Below are 27,849 nucleotides of genomic sequence, written 5' to 3'. Positions count from 1 at the left end.
TGTAGTGACCTGCTCACTGTTGGAATTACTTGTAAAATATTAATTGACCTGAGTGTTTTGACCAGGAACATGGGGGAACATGCTGCAGAAAGTAAAGAAGTTACTTTTGAAGATATTTGTGTATGGCTCTATACTGAAATGTGAGTGAATTATTCAGAAACTTGACTAAAGTCTGTACACTATCTTAACACTCAGTCTGTCTTATCTCACAGCTGTGTGAGCTGTCAATTTAATAAACTTCTTATGACAAAATTTCTTTTTGCAGGCATTCAGAAACGAAATAACAGATTTCAGAATGCCAACAGCCTTTCTTACAGCTACCGCATTATTTGACCTGGAAAATCAATTGTTTAGATTATGGTTGTACCACGACATCGTGCATGTATTTCTTGCTTGCTTACTCACTTATTTAACGGCTGTGCAAATCTAGAAGACAAATAACGCTGTAATTATCTGCCCTTTTGGATAAACATAAATATAGATTAAGAGACAATTCTTTCAAGATACCTTGCATCTAATGCTGCGCCAGACGGCTTATGCTCCTCACCAGGTTCTATTGTGTATGTGTCATTAAAGGTATCAATAAATTTTAGAAAATCTTTACAGATTTTCTGTATGCACCTTATGCTAAAAGACAGCTAATCAGTGTGAGAAATGCTGGGTTTGACCATCAGTTGGAAAAAAAGGTTATCAATCTTTCTTATATTTTGAATTTCCCTTTTGAACTTGTAATTTTTATGTTAGCATGAAAAACAACGGTTTTTTCCTCTAGTAAAAAAACGACAAAATTCCGACATGATGTCAACATTTTACAAATTGAAACTCTGCCGTGTCAACAAAGGATCAAATAGCAGCATAATATCTTGATGATGATGATGAATGAATTAAAGACCCCTCTTAACTGCTGGGTCACTTGGGTCTTCTTTCAATAAATCTGGATCCCAGTTTGGTTAATAAATCATCAATAACTGCTCTATCACATTAACTAATCATAATTATTTTTCCCATCATATCGTCCTAAATCTCTCCCAATGGCAGTTATAAACTGTGCAACCAGGTTTAAGATCTATATACTGTCACAGTCATTTGCAAATCCCCCAAAATGAAACTTACACTCAACTGTTTTCTTCTGTCATGAAAAAACGTGTTGATATCCTGTCTTTCGAGAGTGTACTTATCACAATCTATAAGAAGATGTACCAGAGTTTCTTCTTTGTCACAAAACTCACAGTTACTTGACACTCCATAAAACTTTGTCCTGTATGATTTTATATCTGCATGACCTGATCTAAGACGAAATGCTAATCTTCCTTCTTTCCTACTTAATCCTCGGTACACATGTCTCTCAAACTTTCTTGCTACTTTTGGGTAACAAAGCAATTTCCAGGTTTATTCCTGCTATCTTCCCCCTCTCATTCCCCTCATTCCCCTCAATCTGAACATGGGCAGGGATCCACTGAAGACATATGTTTGCTGTTGACATAAATAATGCTATTTCCACATAGCACAATACAGATTCTCTTGAAATTTTCCCATTATGATCAAAATTGGCGAGTGCCTCCAATGCACTTTTTGAATCTGAAAACAATATGATGTTTCTTTGGTTGCTAAGATTTTCTTTAGCAAATACAATTGCTTCCTGTATGGATATTCCTTCAGCCTGGAAGATTGTTGCCTCTGAAAACAGTATAAATGACTTTGACACTTGTATCAATGGAATGACAAAGGCGGCCCCTACTGCAGAAATTGGGTTACTTTTCTTAGATCCATCTGTATATGCTTCAAAGAATCCCCTGTATTTCTCTGCCATCACTAACTCAAAGTTTGTCCTGGAATCATGGTATCCATTCATTTCAAACTTAAGATTGCAGGTTAAGGAGATTGCAAACTTAAGGAGCAGGTATTACAATTTCTGGAACTTGTAACATATCTATCATTTTTAATGTCACTCCAAACTGTTCAATGATACGAGAAGACATTTTAAAGATATTTTCCTGGTTCTCTTTTTAAACTCATTTGATGCAACGACTTTCCCTGGTTTAACTATTTTTTATCTAACTGGGTTTGTATTTATCAGCTGTCCACACTTTTTTTTATGTATTTCAGTACATTTACCTTTCTCCTGGTTTCCAGGCTTTCAAGTCCTGACTTTGGCAATAAAAACACGACAGGGGTAGTCTTTCTGGCTGCAGAGGCAATGCGTATAGCTGCACTCTGTACGGAATTAAACGTTGCTAGGGTTGTGTCACTGCCTGAGGAATAAATCACGGAGGCATATTCTATCTTAGACCTAATATACTTTATATAAAACTCGACCATAAAACTGGGTTTTTGCCCCCAGCTAACAGTTGTAAGATTCTTCATAAAATTCAGCCTTTGCACGTAAGCAGCCTTGGTCATCTCAATATGTGGCCTGGGTCATCTCAATATGTGGTTTTCAATTCATATTTTTCTCTATATTCACACCCAGGAACTTTGTTTCACTCACAAACTCAATCTGCTGGCCATAAAATCTAATTATTGGGGTAACTTTCATTTTTTTTTTCGAGTTATTTACATGGCTCTTGTTTTATGTTTTGAAAATTTGAGATCAATATCAGTTGCCCAGTTTCAACTTGCACTAATACTTCTGGAATAGCTTTGATTCCCTCAGCATAAGATCTTGTCTTGTCGACAAGGCTAGTTCAAAACGCGAATTTTTGAAAACTGAAATAACTATTTTAAGGTTTCAGTTAATACTTAAATGAAAAGATCCTAAGTTGAATTATAATGATTATTATCTCATTCAAATTCAACATCAAATATCTTGAACTTCTGGATTTCATTTATTTATATTTTTGTGCTTCTCAGAAGGGATTCCATCTTGATCAGTTCGCGAAGTAAAATTTGAAAAAATTAAAGCATTAGAATACGTTGTGTAACAAAAAACCCTACGAAAAAGTCAACGTTGTTTTCCAAAATGATGAGAAACCCAATGACGATATTTAAAAAAGTATCAGAGAGTATACCGAAACGATTGATTTATAGTACCATAAAGAAAAATGGATCACTCTCTGAGGCCTATGAAATTGATGAACCTGGGAGTAGTGAGTCTTCTTTTTTTTGCATTCGTAGGCTAGGGCAAGTACTGGGATTGGTAAAGTTCTATAAAATAGGCTTTTCACTAGGCCTATCATATCTTCAAAAACAGTGTTGTTGTTTTAGGCTAGGACATTGAAAATTCCAGTGAGTAAATCAAAGCCTAGGCCTAAGTTATTTGCTAGAAGGACTAAGGTAGCCTAGAACCTATGAATAGTTTGAATATACCACTCAATGTATCTTTTATGATCTTACCAAAAAAAATAGGGTAAATTTTTACCAAATCATATTAGGCCTATTGAGTTTCAAATAAAGTGAATATACCATTTGATGCCTTTTTTTATGCTGATTACAAATATAACAACCATTTATATCATAAATGAATTTTCGCCCCCCCCCCCCTCTATGTATGTCAATTCAGGATATATATTTGCAACTATGGGGATGGGGGTTAGGTTAGGTTAGGGAGGGGCTCTTTTCATTTTCCAATAGAAATGATTATTATGTTTGTAATCAGCAAAAAAAAGGCATTGAATAGTGTATTCACTTTATTCCTAACTCAAAAATATGATTTGATAAAAATTTACTAAAAAGAGGTCTATTGTTTTTACTCAGAAATACAATTCTAAGCCCTTTTTGGACCCTTGAAGATTATAGTTTATCTTTTCTCATTTTTGCTACAGAAAAGGACAAAATAGTAGTTAAAACTTTCTATTTGATTATAATCTGATTTTTCTAAAATTATATGATTGATTCATCATAATCCAATTGAATAATCAATTTATAAATCTTCCAAAAATACTGTGTTTATTTTAAGCTGTTTGCATCACTCTTGTTTAAACTGGTCTACCCATAAATTAGGTAAATTTCTAGTGGGCCACATAATTTAGCTAAGATAAAAGTGAAAACATCATTTGATGCCTTTTTTATAATGTTTCATAATTCAAAAATTGCTTCTGGGGCTAATTGCATCTTGAGCCCTTAAAGGGGCCCTAAAGGTATTTTATATGAATAGTCAAAGAGCATAATAAAAGCATCAAAGGATGTTTTCACTTTCATCCTAGCTATATTATATAGCCAACTTCAAATTTACAATGAAGTTTACCAACCACCACCCCCCTAATGTACAAATATATACCATGAAATGGAATATAGGCAACAGTAAAGTTTTGAATCACTAAAATCAGTGCTATTTTTGTTGACAGTATTCAAAAAACTTGAAATAGTAAGAAAATGGTTTATATTTGAGTGGCCTAATAAATGAGGTTTGAATTGTTATAAATAAGTATTTTTGGAATATATTACTCTTGAAAAATTTATTTATAAACTAGTTATATGTTTTTAAATTTTTCAATAACTTAACTCGTGTTGATAACTAGTGTGGTTACAAAACAAAATACCTTTGGGGCCCCTTTAAGGGCTCAAAATCCCACTAGCTCCAGAAGCAATTCTTGTATTGTGAAAGAGCATAGCATCAAATGATGTTTTCACTTTCATCTTAGCTAAATTGTGTGACCCACTAGAAATTTACAATGAGTTGAATTGACTGTGACAAAATTGAGAACCAGAAAACAAACAGGAAATATATAATTCAGGCTATATATTTGCACTTTGGGGAAGAGGGGGTTACATATAGTTAAGCAGCAGTTAAAATGCATTGACTACAATTATTCTGCATAGGCTATAATGAAGTAAGAATTTTGTTTTTAACTCTTTTACATAGCTGAAAATAAGAGAAAAAGCTATCAGCTTTGAGAGTCCATAAAGGGCTTAAAATTGAACTTCCAAGTAAAGCAACTGTTCTATTCAGAAAAAGCATAAAAAGAGGCATCAAATGGTATGTTTGCTTTATTTGTAAGTCAGTAATGTTAACTCCTCCAAATTTACTGTTTTTCATATCAGTTTAGAGATTGATCACTTTTAAAGAAAATATATAAATAAAATAAAAGTATTACCCATTAAGTTGCTAATTTTATGTTTTTTGTAATATTATGGTTACTCTTCTGATAGTGCACCCATCTCCCAGCTCCTAAATTTAGCCTAGTAAATATTTAGTGGTTGGCTCTTTTGAAGGAAACCCGCTATAATAATAGTACATTAGATTTCTTATATAAAATTAGGTAAATTTGCAGTGGGCCTTTATAATTTAGCTAAGATGAAAGCAAAAATGTCATTTGATACCTTTTCTATGCTCTTTCATAATTTAATAATTGCTTTTGGGGCTAATGGTGCATCTTGAACCCTTAAAGGGCCCCCAAAGGTATTTCATTTTTGTAACCACACAAAGAAGTTATCAACACTAGTTAAGCTATTGAAAAGTAGTTAAAAACATATCACTAATTTATAAATAGGTTGTTCAAGAGTAATATATACCAAAAATACATATTTATAACAATTCAAACCTCATTTATTAGGCAACTCAAATATAAACTGTTTTCTTACCATTTCAAGTTTTTGAATGATGTCAACAAAAATAACACTGAATTTTGCAATTCAAAACTTTGCCATCAACAATTCAGGGTACTGTATATATTTGAACATTAGAGGGCTGGTTAAATTACAGTGGGTCATATAATTTAGCTAGAATGAAAGTGAAAACATCACTTGATGCTTTTTTATGCTCTTTCATTATTCATATAAAATACATTTGGGACCCTTTTAAGGGCTCAAGATGCAATTAGCCCCAGAAGCAATTATTGAATTATGAAAGAACATAAAAAAAGGCATGAAATGATGTTTGCACTTTCATCTTAGCTAAATTATAAGACCCACTGCAAATTTACCTAAAATTCTAGTTTAGGGGCTCCTTGCTTTCTTGGAAACTAATTGAGTTGGGTAAATAAAACTTTCGCAAATGAATCCAAGGCTGAAAACATAACCTAGGGTGTTATTTTGAAATGCCTGATGCTGCTATTTCTCCGTGTAGAGAGCACTGACCTCTTGATAACCTTTGCCAGTCTTCATCTTACAAAAGTGAAACCTTGAAAAATGAATCTTTCTCTCAAATGAGGCCCATGAAAAGTGTTTTCAGCCTCATGCTTTTGCTCAAGCTTGGTTTATAAGGTTTTAAAGATTTGATAAGATGTTTCTTAAATTTAGGAAAAATCTTGACAGGGCTTAAAATACCACTGAAATAACAGGAATTGTTATTGTCCTCCCATCAGTTCCAAAAGCATAAATAATTTTTTGACTACAATGCCTTTCTGTTTACAATTGGAACAAAAAGTGGTGCTTGTATATTATCCCAATCACACTCAAGGTCTTAATCTGAGTAAAACTGGTTTCTCTGTCTGCACTTGCTTATAATTAGCTTAGCTTGAGTAAGATATATTACTATGTAGGTCAGGCACATACGCAGGAATTAAATGTTAGATGTATAGAGATTTTATTTTGGTCAGGTTAGGCTAGGCTAGGTATTTAATATAATGTAGTCTGTGTGGCCCCCTTCCATAATTGTTTGTTGTGGTTTCCCTAATTTTGTTTCTACAGTATTGTACTTTCATCACATTTTGGTATATTTCATTATGATTAACCTAGCACCACTTCTCAAGTGTGCAGTGGCAAATACACAAGTACCATATATTTTAATTAAACATTTGATATATAGAGTTGCTTAGGTTAGGTATTTGATATAATGCCTTCTTGGTAGCCTTCTTTCCATAATTCTCTGTTGTAGTTTCTGTAATTTTGTTACAAAAGTATTTTATTTTCATCAGATTTTGGTATATTTCATTATGATTAACCTAACTTCACTTCTTGGGTGTGGGGTAATATGTAAGGACCAATATGTTTTCCATGACTTTTCCCATTGCTTGATGCTATCAATGTTGCTTGCTCACCATTTTATTAGTGAGATGCAATGCTGTAGTGTTGCCTATAGTAAAGGCCATACGGCTCCAATGTTTTATTATTTATTTGTTATTATTTTTTTCCCAGAGGCACTTCATATGGAAGGGGTCGTTGTAGAAACTTCTAAGTGGGCTCATTCAATTGGAAATTGAGATTTCTAGTGCCCTTTCTAATAGTTGAAAATGATTGGAGGACAACTAGCCCCGCCCCTACCTCCATCATTCCCCCAAACACATCCAATCAAAATTTTGAGATAGCCATTTTGTTCAGCATAGTTGATTTCCAGATAGGAAATATGTTTTTGAGGAGGACACTCCCCCACAACCACCAGGGCAAGGGTTTTAAGTTATGGCCTGGGGGCATATAAGGTTTTTATAGGTGTTGTTGTAGAAAATTCAAAACAGGCTCATTTGATTGGAAATTCAAAGGGCTAGTTCCCTATTTAATAACTGAAAGTGATTGGAGGGCAACTAGTCCCCCCCACGCCCATCATTCCCCCAAACACATCCAATCAAAGTTTTGAGATAGCCATTTTGTTCAGCATAGTTGATTTCCAGATAGAAAATATGTTTTTGAGGAGGACACTCACCCACAAACTTCAGGGCAAGGGTTTTAAGTTATGCCCTGGGGGCATATAAGGTTTTTATAGAAGGTGTTGTCATAGAAACTTCAAAAAGGCTCATCCGACTGGAAATTTTAAGGGCTAGTGCCATTTTTAAAAGTGGAAAGTGATTGGGGGTCAACTAACCCCCCTCTTACGTCAACATTTTCCTCCAACACAGCCAATAAAAACTATGAGAAAGCCATTTTATTAAACTTAGTTTTAAGTTCTGAACAGTAGATCTTTGAAGATGACAACTCCTCCACAGTCCATAGGGCAAGGGTTGTAAGTTATGCCCTGGGGGCATATAAGGTTTTGTATAGACAACATTGTCATAGAAACTTCAGTAAGGGCTCATTTGATTGGAAATTTAAATGGCTAGTTCCCTTTTTAATAGTTGAAAGGGATTTTAAGGCAACTGACACCCCTTCCACGCCCACCATTTTTCCAAACACATCCAATCAAAATTTTGATATAGTAATTTTGTTCAGTGTAGTTGAAAGTTCTGGAAATTATATGTTTGAGCAGGATATTCTTCCCAAAGTCTTCAGAGACAAGGATTATAAGTTATGCCCTGGGGACATATATGGTTCTTATGGAAGGAATGCTCATATAAACTTTAGAGAGGGCTCATTTGATTGGAAATTGAAAGCTCTAGTTCACTTTTTAAGTGTCAAAAGATATTGGAGGGTAAGCAGCTTCCCCCCCCCAAACCCTTTGTTCCCAAATGCATCCAATAAAAATTTTAAGATAGCTATTTTGTTAAAAATAGTTTAAAGATCATATAACAAAAATTAAAGTGTCAACACAACCCACCAGGGCCCAGGGGCAGGCGTTGTAAGTTATTCCCTTGGGACATATATGGGTCTTATGGAAGGGATGCTCGTATTAACTTCAAAGAGGGATAATTTGATTGAAAAGTGAAAGTTCTAGTTCCCTTTTTAAGATTCAAAAGCGATTAGAGGGCACCTAGCCCCCCCGTCCCCCTCTCCACACCCTTTTTTCCTCAAACCCATCTGATAAGACCTTTGAGATAGCTTTTTTTCAAATAGTTCAAAGACCATATAAAGAAAACTCAGGGGTCAACACAGCCCCCAGGGCCTGAGGGCAGGTGTTATTAGTTATGCTTTGGGGGAATATATGGTTCTTATTGAAGAGATGCTTTTAAAAATTCATAGATGGCTCATTTGATTGGAAATTTAAATTTCTAGTTCAGTTTTATAGAGTCAAAAGAGATGGGAGGGCAACTAGCCCCCCACGCCCCCTTTGCCTCAAATGCATCTAATAAAAATTCTGAGATAGCCATTAAGTTTAAAATTACTTAAAAGTTGGATAAAAAAAACTCAAGTGTCATCACAACCCCCAAGGGCCCGGGGGCAGGCGTTTTAAGTTATGCCCTGGGGCATATATGGGTCTTATGGAAGGGATACTTGTATTAACATCAAAGAGGGATAATTTGATTGGAAATTGAAAGTTCTAGTTCATTTTTTAAGAGTAAAACGAGATTGGAGGGCCTCATTCCCCCCCCCCCCCCTCTCCATGCCCTTTTTTCCTCAAACCAATCTGATAAGAACTTTGAGATAGCTTTTTTTTAAATAGTTCAAAGACCATATAAAGAAAACTCAGGGGTCAACACAGCCCCCCAGGGCCCAAGGGCAGGTGTTATAAGTTATGCTTTGGGGAATATATGGTTCTTATTGAAGGGATGCTCATAAAAAATTCAGAGATGGCTCAATTGATTGGAAATTTAAATTTTTATTTCAGTTTTTTAGAGCAAAAAGAGATTGGAGGGCAACTAGCTCCCACGCCCCTTTTTCCCCAAATGCATCCAATAAAAATTTTGAGATAACAATTAAATTAAAGATTATTCAAAAGTCAGATAACAAAAACTCAGGTGTCGTCATAACCCCCCAGGGCCCGGGGGCAGGCGTTTTAAGTTATGCCCTGGGGCATATATTGTTTGTATGAAAGGGATGCTCATATAAACGTCAGAGAGGGCTCATTTGGTTGGATATTGAAAGTTTGAGCTCACTTTTTTATTTTAAAAAGAGATCCCAGGGCAGTTAGCCCCCCCCCCCCCCCACGCCTTCTTTTTCAAAACTCATCTGATGAAAATTTTTAGATAGACATTTTGTTAAGAATAGTTCAAAGATCGGATAAGAAAAAATCTGGTGTCAATAGAACCCCCCAGGGCACAGGAGAAGGCGTTCTAAGTTATGCCCTAAGGGCATGTATGGTTCTTATGAAAGGGATGCTTTTATGAACTTCATAGAGGGCTCATTTGATTGGAAATTGAAAGTTCTAATTCACTTTTTAAGATTCAAGAGAGTTAAAATATCCCCCCCATGCTCTTTTTTCCCCAAATCTGTTCTCTACAAACTTTGGGATAGCCAGTGTTTTTGGAAATTGTTTAAAAATTAGATAACAAAAACGCCCCCCAGAGCCCAGGGATAGTCGTTATAAGTGTTGTTCTGGGGGTGTATATGGTTCTTATGAAAGGGATGCTTGTATAAACTTCAGAGGGGGCTCATTTGATTGGAAATGTAAAGTTCTAGTTTAATTTCTAAGAGTCAAAAGATATGCAAGGGCAACTAGCCCCCCCCCCCCCACACACACACCCTTTTTTCCCCAAGCTGATCTGATAAATTTTTATAATAGCCATTTCATTAAAAATACTTCAAAGGTCAGATAAGAAAAATTCCTGTGTCAACGGAACCTGCCAGGACCTGGAGGCAGGCATTATGAGTAATGCTCTAGAGGCATATATAGTTCTTATGAAAGGGATGCTTGTATAAACTTCAGAGAGGGCTCATTTGATTGGAAATTGAAAGTTGTAATTCACTTTTTAAGAGTCAAAAGTGATCGGAGGGCAGCTAGCCTCCACCACATTCCATTTACTCTTTTCCCAGAGGCACTTCATATAAAGGGGGTCGTCGTATTAACTTCAAAGGGGGCTCATTCAATTAGAAATCGAGAGTTCTAGTGCCCTTTTTAAGAATCAAAAGTGATTAGAGGGCAACTGCCCCCCCCCCCCCAATTTGAGGTAGCCATTTTGTTAAAAATAGTTCAAAGATCATATAACAAAAACTCCTTTATGTATGGTCATTTCGTTAGAAATAGTTCAAAGGCCAGATAACAAAACCTCCTGCGTCGAAACAGCCCCCCCCCCCAGGGCCGGGGCAGGCGTTGTAAGTATTGCTCTGGGGGCATATATGGTTCTTATGGAAGGTATGCTTGTATAAACTTCAGAGAGGGTTTGTTTGAATGGAAATTAAACCTTGTAGTTCATTTTCTCAGAGTGAAAAAAGATCAGTGGGCAACTAACCCTTCCCACCCTGGTATTGGATGGACAAGCCCATCCGATAAAAATTTCAGGTGATTATTTTGTTAAAAATAGTTCAATCGTCAGATATTAAAACTCCAGGGTCGACACAAGCCCCTAGGGCCCAGGGACAGACGTTGTAAGTTATACTCAGGGGACATATATGGCTCTTATATTAGGAATACTCATATAAACTTCAGAGAGGGCTCATTTGATTGAAAATAGAAAGTTCTAGTTCACTTTTAAAGAGTCAAAACAGACCAAAGCATAATCTAGTCCCCCACGCCCCTTTTCCCCAAACCCATCTGATAAAATTTTGAGATAGCAATTTTGTGAAAAATAGTTCAAACATCAGATAATAAAAGTCCAAGGTTGACACAAAGCCATTTTTTTCCCTTTGATATTGTTACTTTGATTTCAAGTCATAAACTTGAAATTTTTTGCAATCAAAAACGAACAAAAATTATTTAAAAAAAATTTACGAAAAATAAGTTTTTCAAAGAAAATTAAAGGTCTTTTTAAACTTATGATAAAGAGATACAATTACCTTTTAAAATTAAAACTAAAAACGACCAGAAACTGCTATTAAAGAATAAATGAAAACCAAAACGAACAGAAATTAAATAAACAATTATAGCAAAAAAATATACAACAAGTAATAATATAAATGAATAAATAAATCTTAAAGCGAGTAATGCTTAGATTGAATATGAAAATCAAGCTTAAAACGAAAAAAAATATTTTCCTATTGAAGTATGAATGAAACTTAAAACGAACAGAAGTTAAATAAACAATAAAAGCAAACAAACATTCAGGAGATAATAATGTAAATTAATTAATAAATCTCAAAACGATTGAAAACTAAATTGAATATGCAAATCAAGCTTGAAACAAACAAAAATCACTACAAGCAAGAGTTTGGGTATCACCTCCTTCTCTCACTGTAAAATTCTAAAACCTACTGCGTCATTGGCGCTTTACTTTCATCAAAGATTCATCAAGTTTAGTGTTATCCATCAAAAGGTACAGGCCTGAGAAAATTTGCCAGATTTCGGAAAAGGGGGGAAGCATCCCCTAAAATTCAAGGAATATTAATGAAAATTGCACCATCACATTCAGCATATCAGAAAACTCTATTTTAGAATTTTCAAGCTGCCATCTGCAAGAATGTGGTATTTTTTATTTTTCGCCCAAAGAAAGATCACAGATGTATGTTTATTTTTTTGTTTGTTGTTTTCCCTATTTCCTATTGCCCATTTTAAATGACCAAACAGATTGGAGGGTAACTAGTCCTCAACCAAATACTAGCCAACCAAAATTTTTAGATACCCATTTTGTTCACCATTGTTGGAAGGTCCAGTAACTATGCCTTTGAGGATAACATGACCCATGACAGTCCTGGGGAAAAGGTCTATGGGTCTTGAAGTTTGCCCATTGTTAATGTATAATATTTGTTACAGGGAAGTAAACAGACATTTGTCCGGGGGTGGGGTAATTTTCTGCTGGTTGGATTTTTCCATGGGGAGAACTTTCTGTTGGGAGGGAAGTTTCTGTAGGGGCAAACTTTCCAGAAAAAATTCTAAAATGGAGGAATTTGTCAGAACTCCTGAATGACATTCCTTTTATTTGTCTTACTTTGTCTTTGCTGACTCAATTTTACATTTGGAGATGTTAAGGGGAATTGTCCAGGGAATTTTTACCAGGCTGGAATTGTCTAGAGTATCTTCCCATAAGGGGAGGGCTTTACATGGAAGAAATTGTCCATGGGGGAGTATTCTGCACGATAATTGTCCAGGGGAAATTTTCTGAAGCAGCAACTTTTTACTAGGGGGTGGGGGTGGTATTTGTGGGAAATCTTTTCCACGGAGGAGGGGATTTTCAGCATGATTTTAAAAATGATTAGAAATTGGTCTTTCAGATGAAAGTGTGCTAACAAAAATTTTCCACCCAGAATTGTCAGCAAGAAATTTTCCAGGGGGAATTTTTCTGCTAAAACGGAATTATTCTGGAGTGGGGAGGGGTACTTTTCGTGGGAAAAACTTTCCATGGAGGTATTTTCTGTAGGGGAAGGAATTTTCCATGGAGGGAGCCAGGTCTCCCAGCATTATTTAGAAATGACCAGAAATTAAATAAATAAGCAAAGTTTTTTCAACTGAAAATAAGGGGCCACATTAAAACTTAAAATTAACAGAAATTATTACCTGTATGAGGGGGGTTGCCCCCTGCTCAAAAGCTTGCTCTTTTTGCTAAAGTTTGACTTTTTATAACAATTCTTTAAGAACAACTTCTGAAACACAAGAGCCATCTAATTAGAACAATGAGAAGCTTTTTTGAAAAATACTAAAGAACTTTAGCGTGAAGACCAAAGCATTGAGGAGTGGGAAACCGCCCTCGTGTACATAATAATTTCCGTTTGTTTTAAGATTTTGATGTTGCTGCTTACTTTAAGTTGAAAAATTTTTAAGTTTTTCTTATAGAATATAATACAAGAATGTTATCAGGCTAATTGTGTTGTTCTCCTGCTTTGTCATGTAAAAATGCCTTTGTTGGTTATTATATGTATGTGGTATACTTGTTCATCTAATAAAGCAAAATATATTTTTGTCTTGCAGAAGAATCAGCATTAGAGAACCCTGAATTGAAGCCGTTATACCTGGATGCTCAGGCAACAACCCCATTGGTTAGTTTCTTTTTATTTTGGAAAACAAGAAGAAACATAATATTCTTGTGTTGTGAAGAACCAAACTCAACAAAACTTTAGATACAGCATTCTTTAATCCTGACAATTCTGCCTGGTGTGGTGGATGCATAAAATTGTTCTATAACAGGGAATTTAATTAGAAACCGAGTGTATTTCTAACTATGTATTATTTGTTCTACTTAGCTTGTAACTTTAAAGGCTTAACTGTTTTTAAGGAATGGAAACTGTACTTTAGGAATGAAAGAATATATATAAGGACTAATGGTAAATCTTAAGAATAAAGATATACACTTTAGGAATTAGGTACAGCACACAATGTAGGCACATGCATAGTTTTTTTTTGTGGGTTGGGGGAGGTGAATATAAAGGTAAAACTCGCAAGTTTTTCTCGCAAAACGTTTTTCTTTGACACAACTGCAGTTCAGAGTAATTAAAAACCACAGAAAAAATGCACTAATGGATACCCTTATTTAGATGGTTATTCCAAGGTCTTCATTTTTTTGAAAATTTAATTTTGGAAAACCTGGGAGATCAATTTTTACTTTTTTTTCTATTTTTTATAGATTAGAAGTATTTTAGAAAAAACTTTTGTAATGGTCTGTTCTGCAAAGTTTTGTATGCAAGGGTGTATCCATGTTGTTTTTTTTGGGGGGGGGGGGGGGTATTGAAAACTTTACAAAAAGTATCAAAAATTTGTTTGTATCCATTTTGTTACCTTTTTACAAGTCGGGCAAAATTTTCGGGGGAAGGGGTCGAGATCGGTACCCCCCCCCCTCCCCCCTCTGCCACTGCATGCGGCTTTGGTTGTAAGTTAATGAAAGTGAATGCTATAAAGGAATGGGGAAATTCTTGATAAATAATCATGACATATAACACAATAAGTTCCCCCAGCAGAATGTATATATCTTGTAGGGTTGGAGATAAAATCCTGAGAAAATGGTGAAATTACTCAACTCAAGACATGCTACTAATAGCAAAATTTGCAAGATGTGTGAGCAAATATTACAATTATCTAAAATGGTAGTTACTCTTCAAAATAGTTAGCTATTTATATTTAAGTCCTTTTCATATTTACCAGGTAAAAAAAAAAGGTAAAGGATGCGGCACTAGACCCTTAAGGTCCAAACCGGCGGTGCTGATCTCCGTTTCGTGGCCCTTCAGCCAGGAAGTGCAATGGGGGGAAATTCACAAACAGGTAGGGGGAAAGGATTTCTCATCTCTTTTAAATGAAGACACAACATCTTCTTTAAATCTATTTTTCGAAATTTGGGGGATAATTTCTGAATTTTTTAAGTTTTTTGAATGAAAATCTCAAAGGGAGTTTTGATCAAAATCTAGGGAAGGGCTATTGCCCGCCCCCAATCGACGGCCTGATATTTGTGTTACATTTATTTATGGTTTTCTTTCCCGCAGGACCCAAGAGTCTTAGATTCCATGCTTCCCTATTTAACCAGCTTCTACGGAAATCCACATTCAAGAACACATGCATATGGATGGGAAAGTGAAAAGGCTGTTGAAAATGCTAGAGAGGTTTGTAGTTCATTCATAAATGTGTTAACATTATCAAACCTAAGCGCTTTAAATTTTAGGTTTATTTTATCCATAGCATTTCCATTGTAGTCGGATTTAGTTGGGGTAGAAAGAGCTATTAAGGATTTGTTTTTATTTATAATTTGTCAGCAAGGAAGTATGGTTTTTAAATTTCCAGCCTAATATATTTGTAACTAAATCTTTGAAAGATAACTTTTAGACACTCCTATTTTTAGATCTTGATTATTCTTGTCTATACATATAAATATAAAATTTGCTTTATTCAATAATATCTTTTCATTTTTCAATTTATTTCATTTAATTATGGCTGATTTATTAAGTTACAATCAACTGCTGGGAAACCTTTATTGATCCCCCCAATAAATTGTTTTGAGTATTTATATATCATATGTAACGTTGAGATCCGCCAGAGAACTTGTCAGTCGCTTATTTTTGAAGTGGTGAAGAAGAAAAGATGATTTTTGTTTGGACACGTCTTCCAGGAGGAGGAATCAAGAATCCCAAACCAAGTACAGCAATGGCGGCCACGTTGGCGTCGACGGAGAGGGAGACTGAAAAATACGCTCTGGCGCGTATACGACCATGATCTCTAATGTGCCCACCTGTCACTACAATATATATATATATATATATATATATATATATATATATATATATATATATATATATATATATAAATTTTAAACTGGCATTAATGTTGGTTTTAGTAAATTTCTGCTTGTTTAAGGTTAAAGACGTTTTGTAGAAGCACATTGTTTAAAAAAAAGGTTGACTTAGTCACTTAATATAGATTGATTGAAAAAGGTGCTGTCAAAATCGCGACGTGCAACAAATTGCAACATTGAACGTTGCGACGCGTCTAACAGTTCCATGTTGTAATTTTTATATTAGTTAGGTCATTTAGATTGTCATGGCCTGAAGAATAGCAGCGGATCCCATCAGTGTATGTCAGGAACTTCTAACTTCTTAAGTCTATACAAAGAGCTTAATCTGGGTTTTGACAATTTGGAAGTGAAGGAAGAATTATGTTGCGAGGAGAGATTAGAGACAGTACTAATAGTACTGTCTCATTATTCTCAATAATGAGACAGTACTATTCTCAATAATGAGACAATAGTATTCTCAATAATGAGACAATAAAGTCTCAATAGTACTAATACTCATTGTGTGGTACTCAGAGGCTGTTCTCAGTCTTGGAAGTCTCAAATTCTGTGGCAACTTAAATCTGATTGACCCAAATTTCATAAAGTTTGGCCTTTCGGACGCAGCCAAGACTTGTTCACTGTCTGAGTCTAATGTCAGTTAGCAATGCCAAAGAAGTTTGGATAACTTAAAAGTGTTGGATCGTCGGCGATTCAATTTTATAAGTGTGGAAATTCAGCGGGAATATAGAGATTAGAAACTCCTAGCGCCACTGACAGTGTAGCATCTAGCGACTTCATTAAAAGGTAGAAGAAAATGGATAATCGGCATAATTAATCTGCCGTTTTGCAAGTCTAAAGGTGAAATTTCTCTGTAAGTGATTACAAGGATTTTTTTCAAGAAGTAGGACTATTTCAAGCAAAATGTAGTGTGCTTGAAGTAGGCATTGGATAGCTAGGGAAAATCTTTGCTTGTTTTGTAGGACAGTCGATTTAAAGTTGGTAGACCTACTGAGGACAAAATTCGGCTTTCTTTGTTTTCCTCTACCTTTTCAAGAACTTAAAAATACAAGTATACAACAGTTTAGGATAGGCTAGAAAAGGGACATAATGGCCAAACGCTATATGAGGTTTGAATTTTCTTTTATACTCTAGCACCAGTACCCTTGTAAGTGGAAAATCATATGCTTTTGGGAGAATTTTTCAAAGTGTTCACCAACATCCATCTTGTTGCGTTCTAAAAAAAGAAGTTAAAAAAAAGGAAAAAACAAACTATTTTTTTTAATCTTCCACCCCCCCCCCCCCCCCCCTGGGCATGGATGCAGTTTAATTTTGTGCTGCTTTTACATTTATACAACAAAAAGTCCAAACTTTCAAATTTTTTGAGAAAAATAGATCAAAATTTTAGCCCCCCTCCCTTCTCAAAACCCAGGATTGGCCACCAAGGGGCTGACCTAGTGAATGCAAATATCTTAGTGTCATATATGTGCAGATGTTCATCTTCATATACTCGTACTATAGACTAAGAATATACATACATTCTGCAGACAGCAGATATACATACATACTACTTCATTTTAGCAAGTGGCTTCATTGATTGGCGCAGATCCGAAAGAAATTATTTTTACATCTGGTGCAACCGAATCGAACAACATTGCGGTTAAGGGAGTTGCCAAGTTCTACAAATCCAAGAAAAACCACGTCATAACCACACAAACGGTGAGTTTGCATTATGGTTTATGGGTATTCGGCCTATGGTTTGATAACCATAGGCCTAATAAATTTTGTTATAACTTTGTCTTCTTTGAAAGAGTATTGTTTTAATGGTGCCAAAGTCAAGATCTAATTTGATGTTTGTATAACTACCAGTTTTGGGAAGGAAAGGGGGGGGGGGATGCATTTATAGGGCTCAGTATCGAAGATTTTTAGAGCAAAAATAGGGTTTTTTAAGGCCAAATGAAAATACTGAAAAAAACACAACAAAGCGAATATTTCGAGGGGACAAACGCCTCTCTTCTTCTGCGTGAAACAATTTTTTTTTAATTTGATTTTTAATTAAATTAGAATTTAGTTTTAATTCTTAAAATTTCTTGGCTTTTATTGATTTTTATTCATCTTTTAATTCATTGTTTTTTTTCACATTCACATTGACTTTCTGCGTTTTATTTGTTGGTTTGTTCTTCGGCAGTCGTATTGATCATAGTTTTTCGTTTCGCGCTGAAGAAGAGAGGCCTTTGTCCCCTCGAAATATTCACTTTGTTGTGTTTTTTTTTTCAGTATTTTCATTTGGCCTTTAAAAACCCCACTTTTGCTCGTTTTTCTTTCTTCATGTTATGTCAGGCCAATGTGCTTTAAGAAATTATCTTCGAAGATTATATAATCTGTAACAAGTCATATCTTAACAGATTTAAACAATAGTTTCGTTGATTTCGAGGGGGGCATCAGTACAAGATAATGCAAGGATAGATATTTTTTGCTAATTGTATTCCTACTTTTCTGGGAAAGGGGTACTTTTTGAGGTTTCAAACAGTTCGTGGTAACGAACTGTATAGTAGGTGCGACTCGTCTCAATAGTAACCGAAATTCTAAAAAACGAAGTTTTGATACAAATAGATACATCAAAAGAATCGGATTTTATGTATTTTCGAAAAAAGGGGGAAACCCCCTAAAAGTCATAGGATCAATGAAAATCATACCATCAGATTCAGCGTATCAGAGAACCTTACTATAGTGGTTTCAAGCTCCTATCTGCAAAAATGTGGAATTTTGTATTTTTTGCCAGAATCAGTATTAAGGGGGGTCAAGTTTTGACAGATAAATACCGTAGCATCACTTATTTTCAAATGCAGGAGAACATGTGTGTTTACGCTGGGGGGTGGGCATTTGGGCTCAGTGTTCAAGAGGATAAGTCCATAATTATATGGGAGTTTTGACATTATGTTGTCCAGACATAGCTGAAATCTAATATTTGTTGATCAATTAATAAACTAAATTTTATTATGTGAACTCTAAATGTCCTTCCAGCGCAGCATTGAATTAAATATTCCTAAATTAAAGTTGAGTGTTACCCTCTCCCTCGCTCCTCTGGGTATCCTTGACTATAGCTCAGCATATGGGCACATGGTTAGTATTAAGAAGGCTCGTGGTTCAATTCTCATTAATAGAGAATTTGTAATTCAAAATTGGTGCTGTTGTTGTAACTGTTATATTGGTTCTCTAATCTGCGAGTGTAGTTTGATCTGTGATCGTAGTTTGCCAAAAGTAAAGCGCTGTTGTCCAGGATCCTGGACATATTTTTATAAATAAATATGCATAAATAAATTTATTTAATATATAATATTAAATTATATATTTAATATATATAATAATATATTATTATATATATTTAATATATATATAATACTATTTATAAATAGTATTTTAAAAAAAAAGAATGACTAAAAGAACAGTTATTTGACTTAAATGCTGTCTCAGTTTATGGTAAAATACCAGATATTGCGTGGTAAAAATATGATTTGAGTTTAAATGGAGATAATTTCACTTATAGCCTAGTAAAATTCAAGAATATTCACCATTGGAGAGTGCATGGACTGGGAATTTTGACAATTCTCACTTCTACGTAAACAATGGCGTCATATGCGTTTTAGTTGCCCTCAAATATAGGTCACCGGTTTTCCAAATACTTAATACCCAAAAATTACCCGAATACTACTTATTCTTGCTGAAAACTGTGACAAACTAATTTATAATTAACCTAATCCATTTATTGGCAATATCCAAAGTCAAGCTTAGTATTGCTACCCGAGGATATAAGGACTTTTTTTGTAATAGTTGTTGTTCGTAAGTGGGGCCCATCAGCTATAAGGAGTAAATGATTAAATATTGAAACCCTAAAACTAAAACTTCAATAAAAAAGGAAATTGAAAAAAAGAGTTTCTTGTATTGATCTGTTAAGGTATAGGAAAAAGCATGTTAGGGGATGGTTTAAGCCATCGAAGAATGTTAGAGCTAATTTTGCAGTGGCAAATGCACGTGTTTCTATGATACAACCTATTCTGATTTCAAATATTTCATCATTATAATTCGTACTCTATACCTTTTTTCCTTAGTCTTTGTCAGTAGATGGGAGAAAGTTTCATCAGTTTATATGAACTTAGTATTAGCTTTATGCCAAAATTTTCTTCAAACTAAAACTGGTATATGTGGTCATTTTCAGTGTTGCTCCTGGCTGCAGTATGTACGGCCCTAATTTTCTCGATTTGGCCTAACTGTTTCTGATGCGGCCTAAAGTTTTCTGATTCCACGAATATTTTACAGTGCAAGGATTTTTACCTGATAATTGTTATGCGTGTTCGACTACACATTCCATCCGTTCTGATTCTGAATTAGAGATAGTTGCATTTTTTGGCAACTTTTTTTTGGCAAGAATCCTCCCTTCCCTAATGCTTTGTTATCTTTAATGTTTATCAGTTTACATTTATATATAACAAACAGATTTTATGGTTAAAGAAGACATTAAAAATGTGCTATTGATTAGAAAAAAGTTACGCTGACATATGTCCAGGTCTGGTCAAATTTCCCTGGAGAATGGTCGTCGAGGTTTAGATTAAAAGAAAAATCTATTTAAGTAGGTGTAAAAAATGAAAGACATATTTTAAATAGCTGAGAAACTAAGTTTTTCTACGTCTTCTTTTCCCATAGGAAAAGTTAATGTCTTCTTGTCCCCTAGGCAAAATCTTGAGTTAGCCATGTAATCTTAGAGATGCTTCAAGCATAGTTGGCTTATAAAACCGATTTCTGAAAATAATCTGAAATTTCTAGTGAAAGGCAAGTTATTTGAAAACTGACCATGCTTAAATTTTCTTAATCAACTTATCCAAATAAACTAGCTTTAGTATTGGATGTCAGTTATGATTTGGCAAGATTTTCAAAATTACTGTTTTTTTTATGAAGCTGTTTACTTACAAATTAAAGAAAATAGTGAAATCTATGTTTTTTTTAAAGCAATGGGAACAATAGTCTGACGTTTAAACTCATTTAAACGTCATAAACTCGTTTAAACGTTTAAACTCAGTATTCGTAACGAATATTGGTGCAGTAACTTTTAGCTTTCTTCTAGTCGCGAATATCAGATAGAAAGCTAAGCCGGATTTCCTGCCCAGCTCTAGACTAACTTTCATGATTTTGTGTTTCAAAGTTGGCTAGTCTGGACCATGTCTCTTCTTTCTTGGATTTTTTTTTTTTTTTTTTTTTTTTTTTTTTTCTATCATCTAAAGAGAGAGACCTGATCTGGTACCCTTTCTGTACGGCCTTTGTAAAAATTTGAACAGCGAAAGAAAACGAATCTTACGAATAATATAGGAAGCTATTGGAAAATCACTAAATTCTCTATATTTTCGGAAAATATATTTCGAAATATATTTCTCTATATTTTTGGAAAGCGTCTAGAAACTCCCTTCGCATCCTGCGTAAGACCGTAATCAGTTTAGGGGATAAATGTGCTGATTTTGGCCAGATTCTTTTTTTGGGGGGGGGGGGGAATCGTAAATTCTTTTGTCATAAAGAGGATTTTTAGAACGCTGTAATCGTTGTTAATTCCTTTATTTATTTTAGGAGCATAAATGTGTTCTGGATTCTTGCCGAGCTCTGGAAGCAGAAGGCTTCGACGTAACTTACTTGCCTGTTCAGACCTCTGGCCTTGTTGATATGGAAGAGCTTGCTGCAGCTATTCGCCCGGATACATCGCTTGTCTCTATCATGACTGTTAATAACGAAATTGGTGTTATACAGCCTGTCAAGGAGATTGGTGAGCAAGGGTGTCCGGACAATCGCTTTCTGGATAAAATTTCTTTTAACTTAAAAATTATAAAAGATCTAAGGCCCAAATGGTCAGCCATGACAAGACAAAGATAGAAAAATATCAAGAAAAAAAAAAACGATTCGACGGCCAGTAGAAGGAAAAGAAAAGATGACAAAACGACGGATATTTCGCCTGTATAAACTGGGTGTCTTGAGAGCGAAATATCAAAATTATTTTAGACATAAACAATTAAAAGAGGAAAGATAAAATCTAAAATTAATCTATGAACTAAATTTAAATCTAAAAAATAAAATGTAAAATTAAAAAACAATGAAAAAAAAAAAAAAATATATATATTGTATATATAATTAATACGCCGTGATTCACAACAACATATATATGAACAATTTGAGAAGCTCTCATGAACGCTCAATGAATATCGAATCCTGTAAACCTCTGAAGGTCTCGTTGACCTACCTCAACAGCTTTAGTCTAAAATATTATGGAAAGTTAAGAGAAAAAATAGATTACATTTGTATAATTACGTGGAGAAAAGTATGCTTCAGTATCATTGGTTTACGTCTATGACGAACTTCCTTAAGCCAACTACATTATTCCTTAAGAGTGCCAGAAAGAGATGCCAAAAACCCTGCTTTTTCAAAATTTGGCTGGTTCTTGTCTGAACTCTATTCCCGTAAAAAGAACGAAAAAATCAATTTATATCTGATCCGTTTCTTGTGTGAAATTTTAAACCAATAAAAAGAAACAAACAGTTTTTTTTTTTTTTATATATATATATACGAGCAAACTCTTTGTTTCTCAAATATTATTGAAGGCCAACCTGATACTTCAACATAATGAAAAAAAAGTCAAATTTGAAAAAAAAAAATCTAAAATTTAACAAGCCTGAGGATTGCGTAGCACCCAGCTACGCAATCATTGCTTGAAATTCACATCTTAAAGCCTGAATTGCCATAGATAACGTAAGGCTATACACCATTTTCATTATCTTTGTTTCTCTATAAAGAAAGTTGTGTCTGGAAAGGGATCGTTTACCTTTTGGTAAAAGAAAAAATTAGGTTTTAAGTATGATCGTCTAGAAACTCATTACGCGAAAAAAGCCGTGTTTCTTTTTTTATGTCCCTCCACCCTACTGCGATTCTTGTTTTATTTATATTCTGAGTTTCTCGTTAATAATCACGTTATTTAGCACACTGGTTGTATCTAGCGTTTTTCATTTGTATTTTGAACTTGTCGTTTATAATCACGCCATTTAATCGTTGGTTGTATCTAACGTTTTTCATTTATATTCTGAATTTGTCGTTTATAGTCACGTCATTTAAAACGTTGGTTGTATCTAACGTTTGGCCAAAGTGAAATAACCCGAACTATTCTTTCTTACTACTACACATCGAGGAAAAAACATGACTCGTCTATTCTTAGGTGTCTTTCCTTAGCAAGGAGACCTTTTCTTTGTGGTTCTAATTATGTGGTTCTAATCATATTCTCAAAGAGGAGAACAATCCACAAATTCTAGACAAAATCTAGCTCTTTAGAAATTTGGAAACAAAAATTGTATGAAACTTTGATAGTTTTTCCAGTACTTAAAACGAAACAAAATAATAGTCGCTGTACTTTCCCACGTTTTTGCAATTCAAAAAATTCCAATTTAAACTTTACCTCTTTAAAAATTTCAAAACAAGAACTATAGAAAAGTTTTTAGTTTTTCAAGTGCATAAATGAAAATAAAAAGTTGTAAATGCTTTACTTTCTCACGTTTGTGCAATACAGGAGATTCTTTATAATAATTTAGGTTTGGTGATGCCCCAAAACACTTTTTCAAATTCTTTATCATTTTTATATAGTAACTTAAGTTTGGTTTTTAATTTAATTCTATAAAAATTTTGAAAATTTAAATTATAAAAAAAATCTTATAGTTTTTTCCGGTTCTTAAAAAAACAAATGATAATTGCATCACTTCTCCCGTTCTCAATAAAAAAAAAAAATATAATAATAGTTAACTTATTTTTATATTTCAATTTTAAGTTTAGTTTTATTTATTTAATTTTAAGTTTTATTTGTATTTTAAATTGAAATTAGATTACTTACATTTAAAGTTTGCACAATGGTTGGCTGAAACAACATAACCATGTTCTTCTTCCAGAATACAAAGAATAAAAAAAAAAGAAAAGAAAACAAAGAAAATATTATTATCATCAAAAGCTCATGGCAAGGATGCCAATTCATGAAGATGTAAGGGGGATGAAGATGTAAGGGGGGGGGAGCGTAGCTTTTTCTAATAGCATTTCTGATGAAAAGGGAAAAGTTTAAATTTGTTAAATTTTAAACTTAGCCAATCATTCTTGATATTTTGCGATAAAAAGAGTACATGTTTGGAAATTTATATAGTTCATAAACACACCTTAGTTTCTTTTAGTAAAGAGGGAATGGTCTCAGTTTCGGCAATTTCAATTCCTTAAGTTTTAGCGTCAGTCATCCCATTTATGTCAAAACACGAAAAAATTTAATCTTTCAAAAAAAGCTTAAAAGGCGACCGGATTGACCTTTTGAAAACTTCTGTTTTAACCAGTACGTTTTGAACAAGAATGTGTAGTGTCTTTTTTTATTTTTATTTTAATAAATTAAAAACCTGAACATTATAAATTCTCACTCCTTTCCTCTATCGCAGATAATTACCTAAATTATTATATAATCAGTATAGTATAGTAAATTATTATATAATTATTATATAATATTATATAATCAGTATAGATTCAGTCATTGACTAGTTAACACAACAGAATTATATCATACTTTTTTGGATATTTTAACTTGGATACTTGGTAAATTTTCCATTGGCTGTTTTCAGCTCTACCTTTTTTTGATCCCGCCCACTGTCATCAGTTGCTGCTAGGCATTCATACACAGAAGGTGTGCGGACGTATTGAGAGATTTTGCTTTTTTTCATTTTGTCATTTGCCGAAGCTATGCAAGTGGGAAACCGGGCGTTTGCTCAATTTAAATATTACAATCTGTGGCCTTGCAAAATTACGCGGGTGATACCTGTCAAAGGTGATGGAAGTAATTATGAAGTTTGCTGTTACGGAACTGACGAAATTAAGATAGTAACGTCAGAGAATATATGGGCCTACGCGGAGAAATATGAAGAAGCACTGAGAGATGGCAGAAAAAATGTTCAGAGAGCAATAAGGCTGTGTACAGAGGACTCAGAAGGTTTAGCCGGAGATTTGTCTGAGTCGTTTAACTTGATGCAGCCAGAAATTGTAAACCTTCGTGACGGCATACAGGATGAAATTCGTAGGAGAGTGGAAGAGCAGTGCAGTAGATTAGGGAGTTCTCCGGTGACACAGATTAAGTCAGATTTTCTTGATAGTGTTACGCAAGCTGTCTATGAGGCGATCGATCTGCAATTCAAGGGTAAATTTGAACTGCTTGAGAAATCACTTGGTGATTTGTGGGCAAGAATTGTTCAAAATTGCACAAAGCTCCAAAAGCTTGAAACTAAGCTGGATGATATAAACCAGTCTTCTCTTGTGACTAAGGTCATTGTATCTGGGATAGAATCTCCTGCGCGTGATTTACCTCACCTTGGTGAGAAAGTATTAACTCGACTTAACAGTGAAATGGGACTCAATCTTGATAAATCCATTGTCAAGGGTGCAAGGTGTTTGGGAGGTGCCTCGGAAATAAAAACTCCGATTGAACTTATATTTTTTACTGAGGCATCTGCAGTTGAGATTCTGCACAATCGCAAGAATTTGAAAGGTTCCTGAATCTATATAAATGAGGCTCTAACCAGGGAAAGGCAAGAAATCTACAAGCTTGCGCGCAATAAGTTTGAATTGAAAAATGTATGGACTTTACGAGGTGTGGTTTATGTCAAGTGCGGTTCGTAAATCATTCCGTGTAAAACGATTTCCGACGTAGTTCAGATTCGGAATGTGGCATATGAACCTGTCGTCTAAACTAAGAAGCTGTGAATTTTTCTTTTCTTTTTTTGTTTTATGGATCGTTTTCAGCGTTTTCTTGATTCTCGTTTGAAATTAGATGTTATTCTAAATTCAGCTACCGTAAGTGATAAAGATATGCCTTATATAAATAATCTACCTGAATGTGATTATTCTTCAGGCGAGTTTCTATCGGATAAAACAAAAAGTTGTGATTTTCCGATCCGATCGTTACATGTAAATGCCCAGGGGCTACAAAGTGCACTCAATGAACAGAAACTCCTGCTTGTATCTAGTTCTATAGACATTGTTGGATTTTGCGAAACTTTTTTGTCTGCTAATACACTCCTTAAAATGTTGGATCTTCCTGGGATGAAGTGCATTTCGCGTACAAGGTGTCAGAATGCGAGAGGAGGTCAGATGCTTTATATTCGTGATGACTGGTCTTTTAGTATTCTCAGTGATTTGTCTGTATTTGATGAAGGGTTTTGTGAGACTTTTTTGGTTGAAGTTGTACCTTTGGGCTGTAATCCATTTATTTTCGGGTCTGTTTATCGATCTCCGTCGGGTAACCCAAAAATATTTTTTGAAGTTTTTGAACCGCTGTTGAAAAATCTGGAAGCTTTGAAAAAACCGGTTATTATTTCAGGTGATTTTAATTTTGATCTTTTGAATCTCGATGTTGGAAATAATAAGGAGTTTTTAACTATGATGTTGTGTTCTAATTTTCTTCCAAGTATTTCTCTGCCGACAAGAGTTACAGGTAACACAGCTACATTATTAGATAATTTTTTTTTCTCTCCTGTTTTATTTGATGCTTAAAAATCGTCAGTAATTTTGTCTGATATGTCAGATCATTTTCCGGTGAGTGTTCTTTTAAATTTAAATAATAGTAATAAACAACATCGAGATTCAACAATGGATAATTCAAAAAAGCGATATACATGGATTGATTGTAAAAGTCTACTTCAATTAATTGATGACTATGATTGAAGTTCGGTTTATGGCTGAGGTGACACAACTGCTGCGTTTTCAGATTTTATTGATCAAATGATGCGACTGCAGGATCGGGTTTCTTCAACACGAGTTTCGAATGGGGAGATTCCTCAAGAATTTGACCCATGGATTACTGAAGGTATTTTGGCATCGTTAAAACATAAAAATATAAAATTTAAGAATTATTTAAAACTAAAGACACATGAGTCGTTTGAATAAATAATAGTTTATATAAAAAAGCAAAAATAAAATATAAGACAATAGAAGAGAAAAAATTATAAAGAGAAATTTTTATAGTATAAAATGGATATGAGAAAAACATGGCAATTGATAAATGAAAAGATACGTCCTCATAGTCGTAAGAATACTAGTGTTAATTGCCTTGTTTTAAATGGAGAAAATGTTACAGAGCCCAATGAAATTTTAAATGCTTTTGGAGATTATTTCAGTAATATTGGTTCTAGACTTGCATTGACTATGAATATGCAACTGAATTCCCCCTCTGTTCCAGTTAATGAGCAACATGCAGAAAATTCGTTTTCTTTTTCTGAGATTAAGCCTCATGAGATTGAAAAAGTTATTCTGAAGCTTAAACGGAGTTTTTCTAAGGACGAATTTGGATTTTCGGCTCAAACCGTAAAGCAAATAGCGTCAAGCATTTCACCTTCGTTCGCACGCATTTTTAATCTATCACTTATGCATGGAGTTTTTCCCGAGCTTTCAAAAAAGCAAAAGTTATAGCATTACCTAAAGCTGGGAGTGCAACTGACCCTTCAGATTATAGAGGCATTCCTCTACTTTCGGTTTTCAGCAAAATTTTGGAAAAACTTGGAAATAGTCAATTACAAAAATATTTATTTGATATTAGGATTTTACACACGTCTCAATATGGTTTTATAAAATGAAAGTCAACTGAACTGGCAATTCATGAGCTTTTACTAAATATTAATGATTCACTAGATGATGGTCAACACGTGTTGGCGATTTTTCTTGATGTCGCAAAGGCGTTTGACACCGTAAATCATTCGTTGCTTCTTTTTAAACTAAAGTCTTATGGGTTTTCAACACAAGCTGTTAAATTTTTTTCATCTTACCTTTCTGGGAGACGACTAGATTGTGTTGATAAATCTCGTGATCTCTGTTCCGAAACTTTTCCAATTAAATATGGAGTGCCTCAGGGCTCTGTCCTTGGGCCTATTCTATTTATTGTTTTTATAAATAATTTGCCAGAAGTTTTGCCTCTTTGTAAAATTATAATGTTTGCTGATGATGTAGTAATTTTTGCTTCTCACCGGTACCTATCAGTTCTTTTCCAAACCTCTAAAGTGCTTTACTAACTGTA

At 34.3% G+C, this 27,849-nt stretch overlaps 1 protein-coding gene across 1 annotated transcript in view; it reads left to right on the top strand.

Moving 5' to 3' along the window:
- The first annotated feature begins 2,887 nt into the window (after window positions 1–2,887).
- Window positions 2,888–27,849, top strand: part of LOC148946521 (cysteine desulfurase-like) — a 44,510-nt gene continuing 19,548 nt past the window's right edge. Inside the window, exons 1-5 of the mRNA XM_089097407.1 lie at window positions 2,888–3,086; window positions 13,463–13,530; window positions 14,965–15,081; window positions 17,325–17,462; window positions 21,357–21,549. Of these exons, the coding sequence (XP_088953533.1) occupies window positions 2,960–3,086; window positions 13,463–13,530; window positions 14,965–15,081; window positions 17,325–17,462; window positions 21,357–21,549 (643 nt within the window). The 5' untranslated portion in view covers window positions 2,888–2,959. The remainder of the gene's footprint in view (window positions 3,087–13,462; window positions 13,531–14,964; window positions 15,082–17,324; window positions 17,463–21,356; window positions 21,550–27,849) is intronic.

The sequence above is a fragment of the Artemia sp. Qi Xiang Cuo genome, chromosome 11 (genome assembly GCF_049724085.1).
Source record: "Artemia sp. Qi Xiang Cuo chromosome 11, ASM4972408v1, whole genome shotgun sequence".
Classification (NCBI taxonomy): Eukaryota; Metazoa; Arthropoda; class Branchiopoda; order Anostraca; family Artemiidae; genus Artemia; species Artemia sp. Qi Xiang Cuo.
Note: the sequence above shows the minus strand (reverse complement) of the source record. Positions and strands in the feature narration are given on the sequence as shown.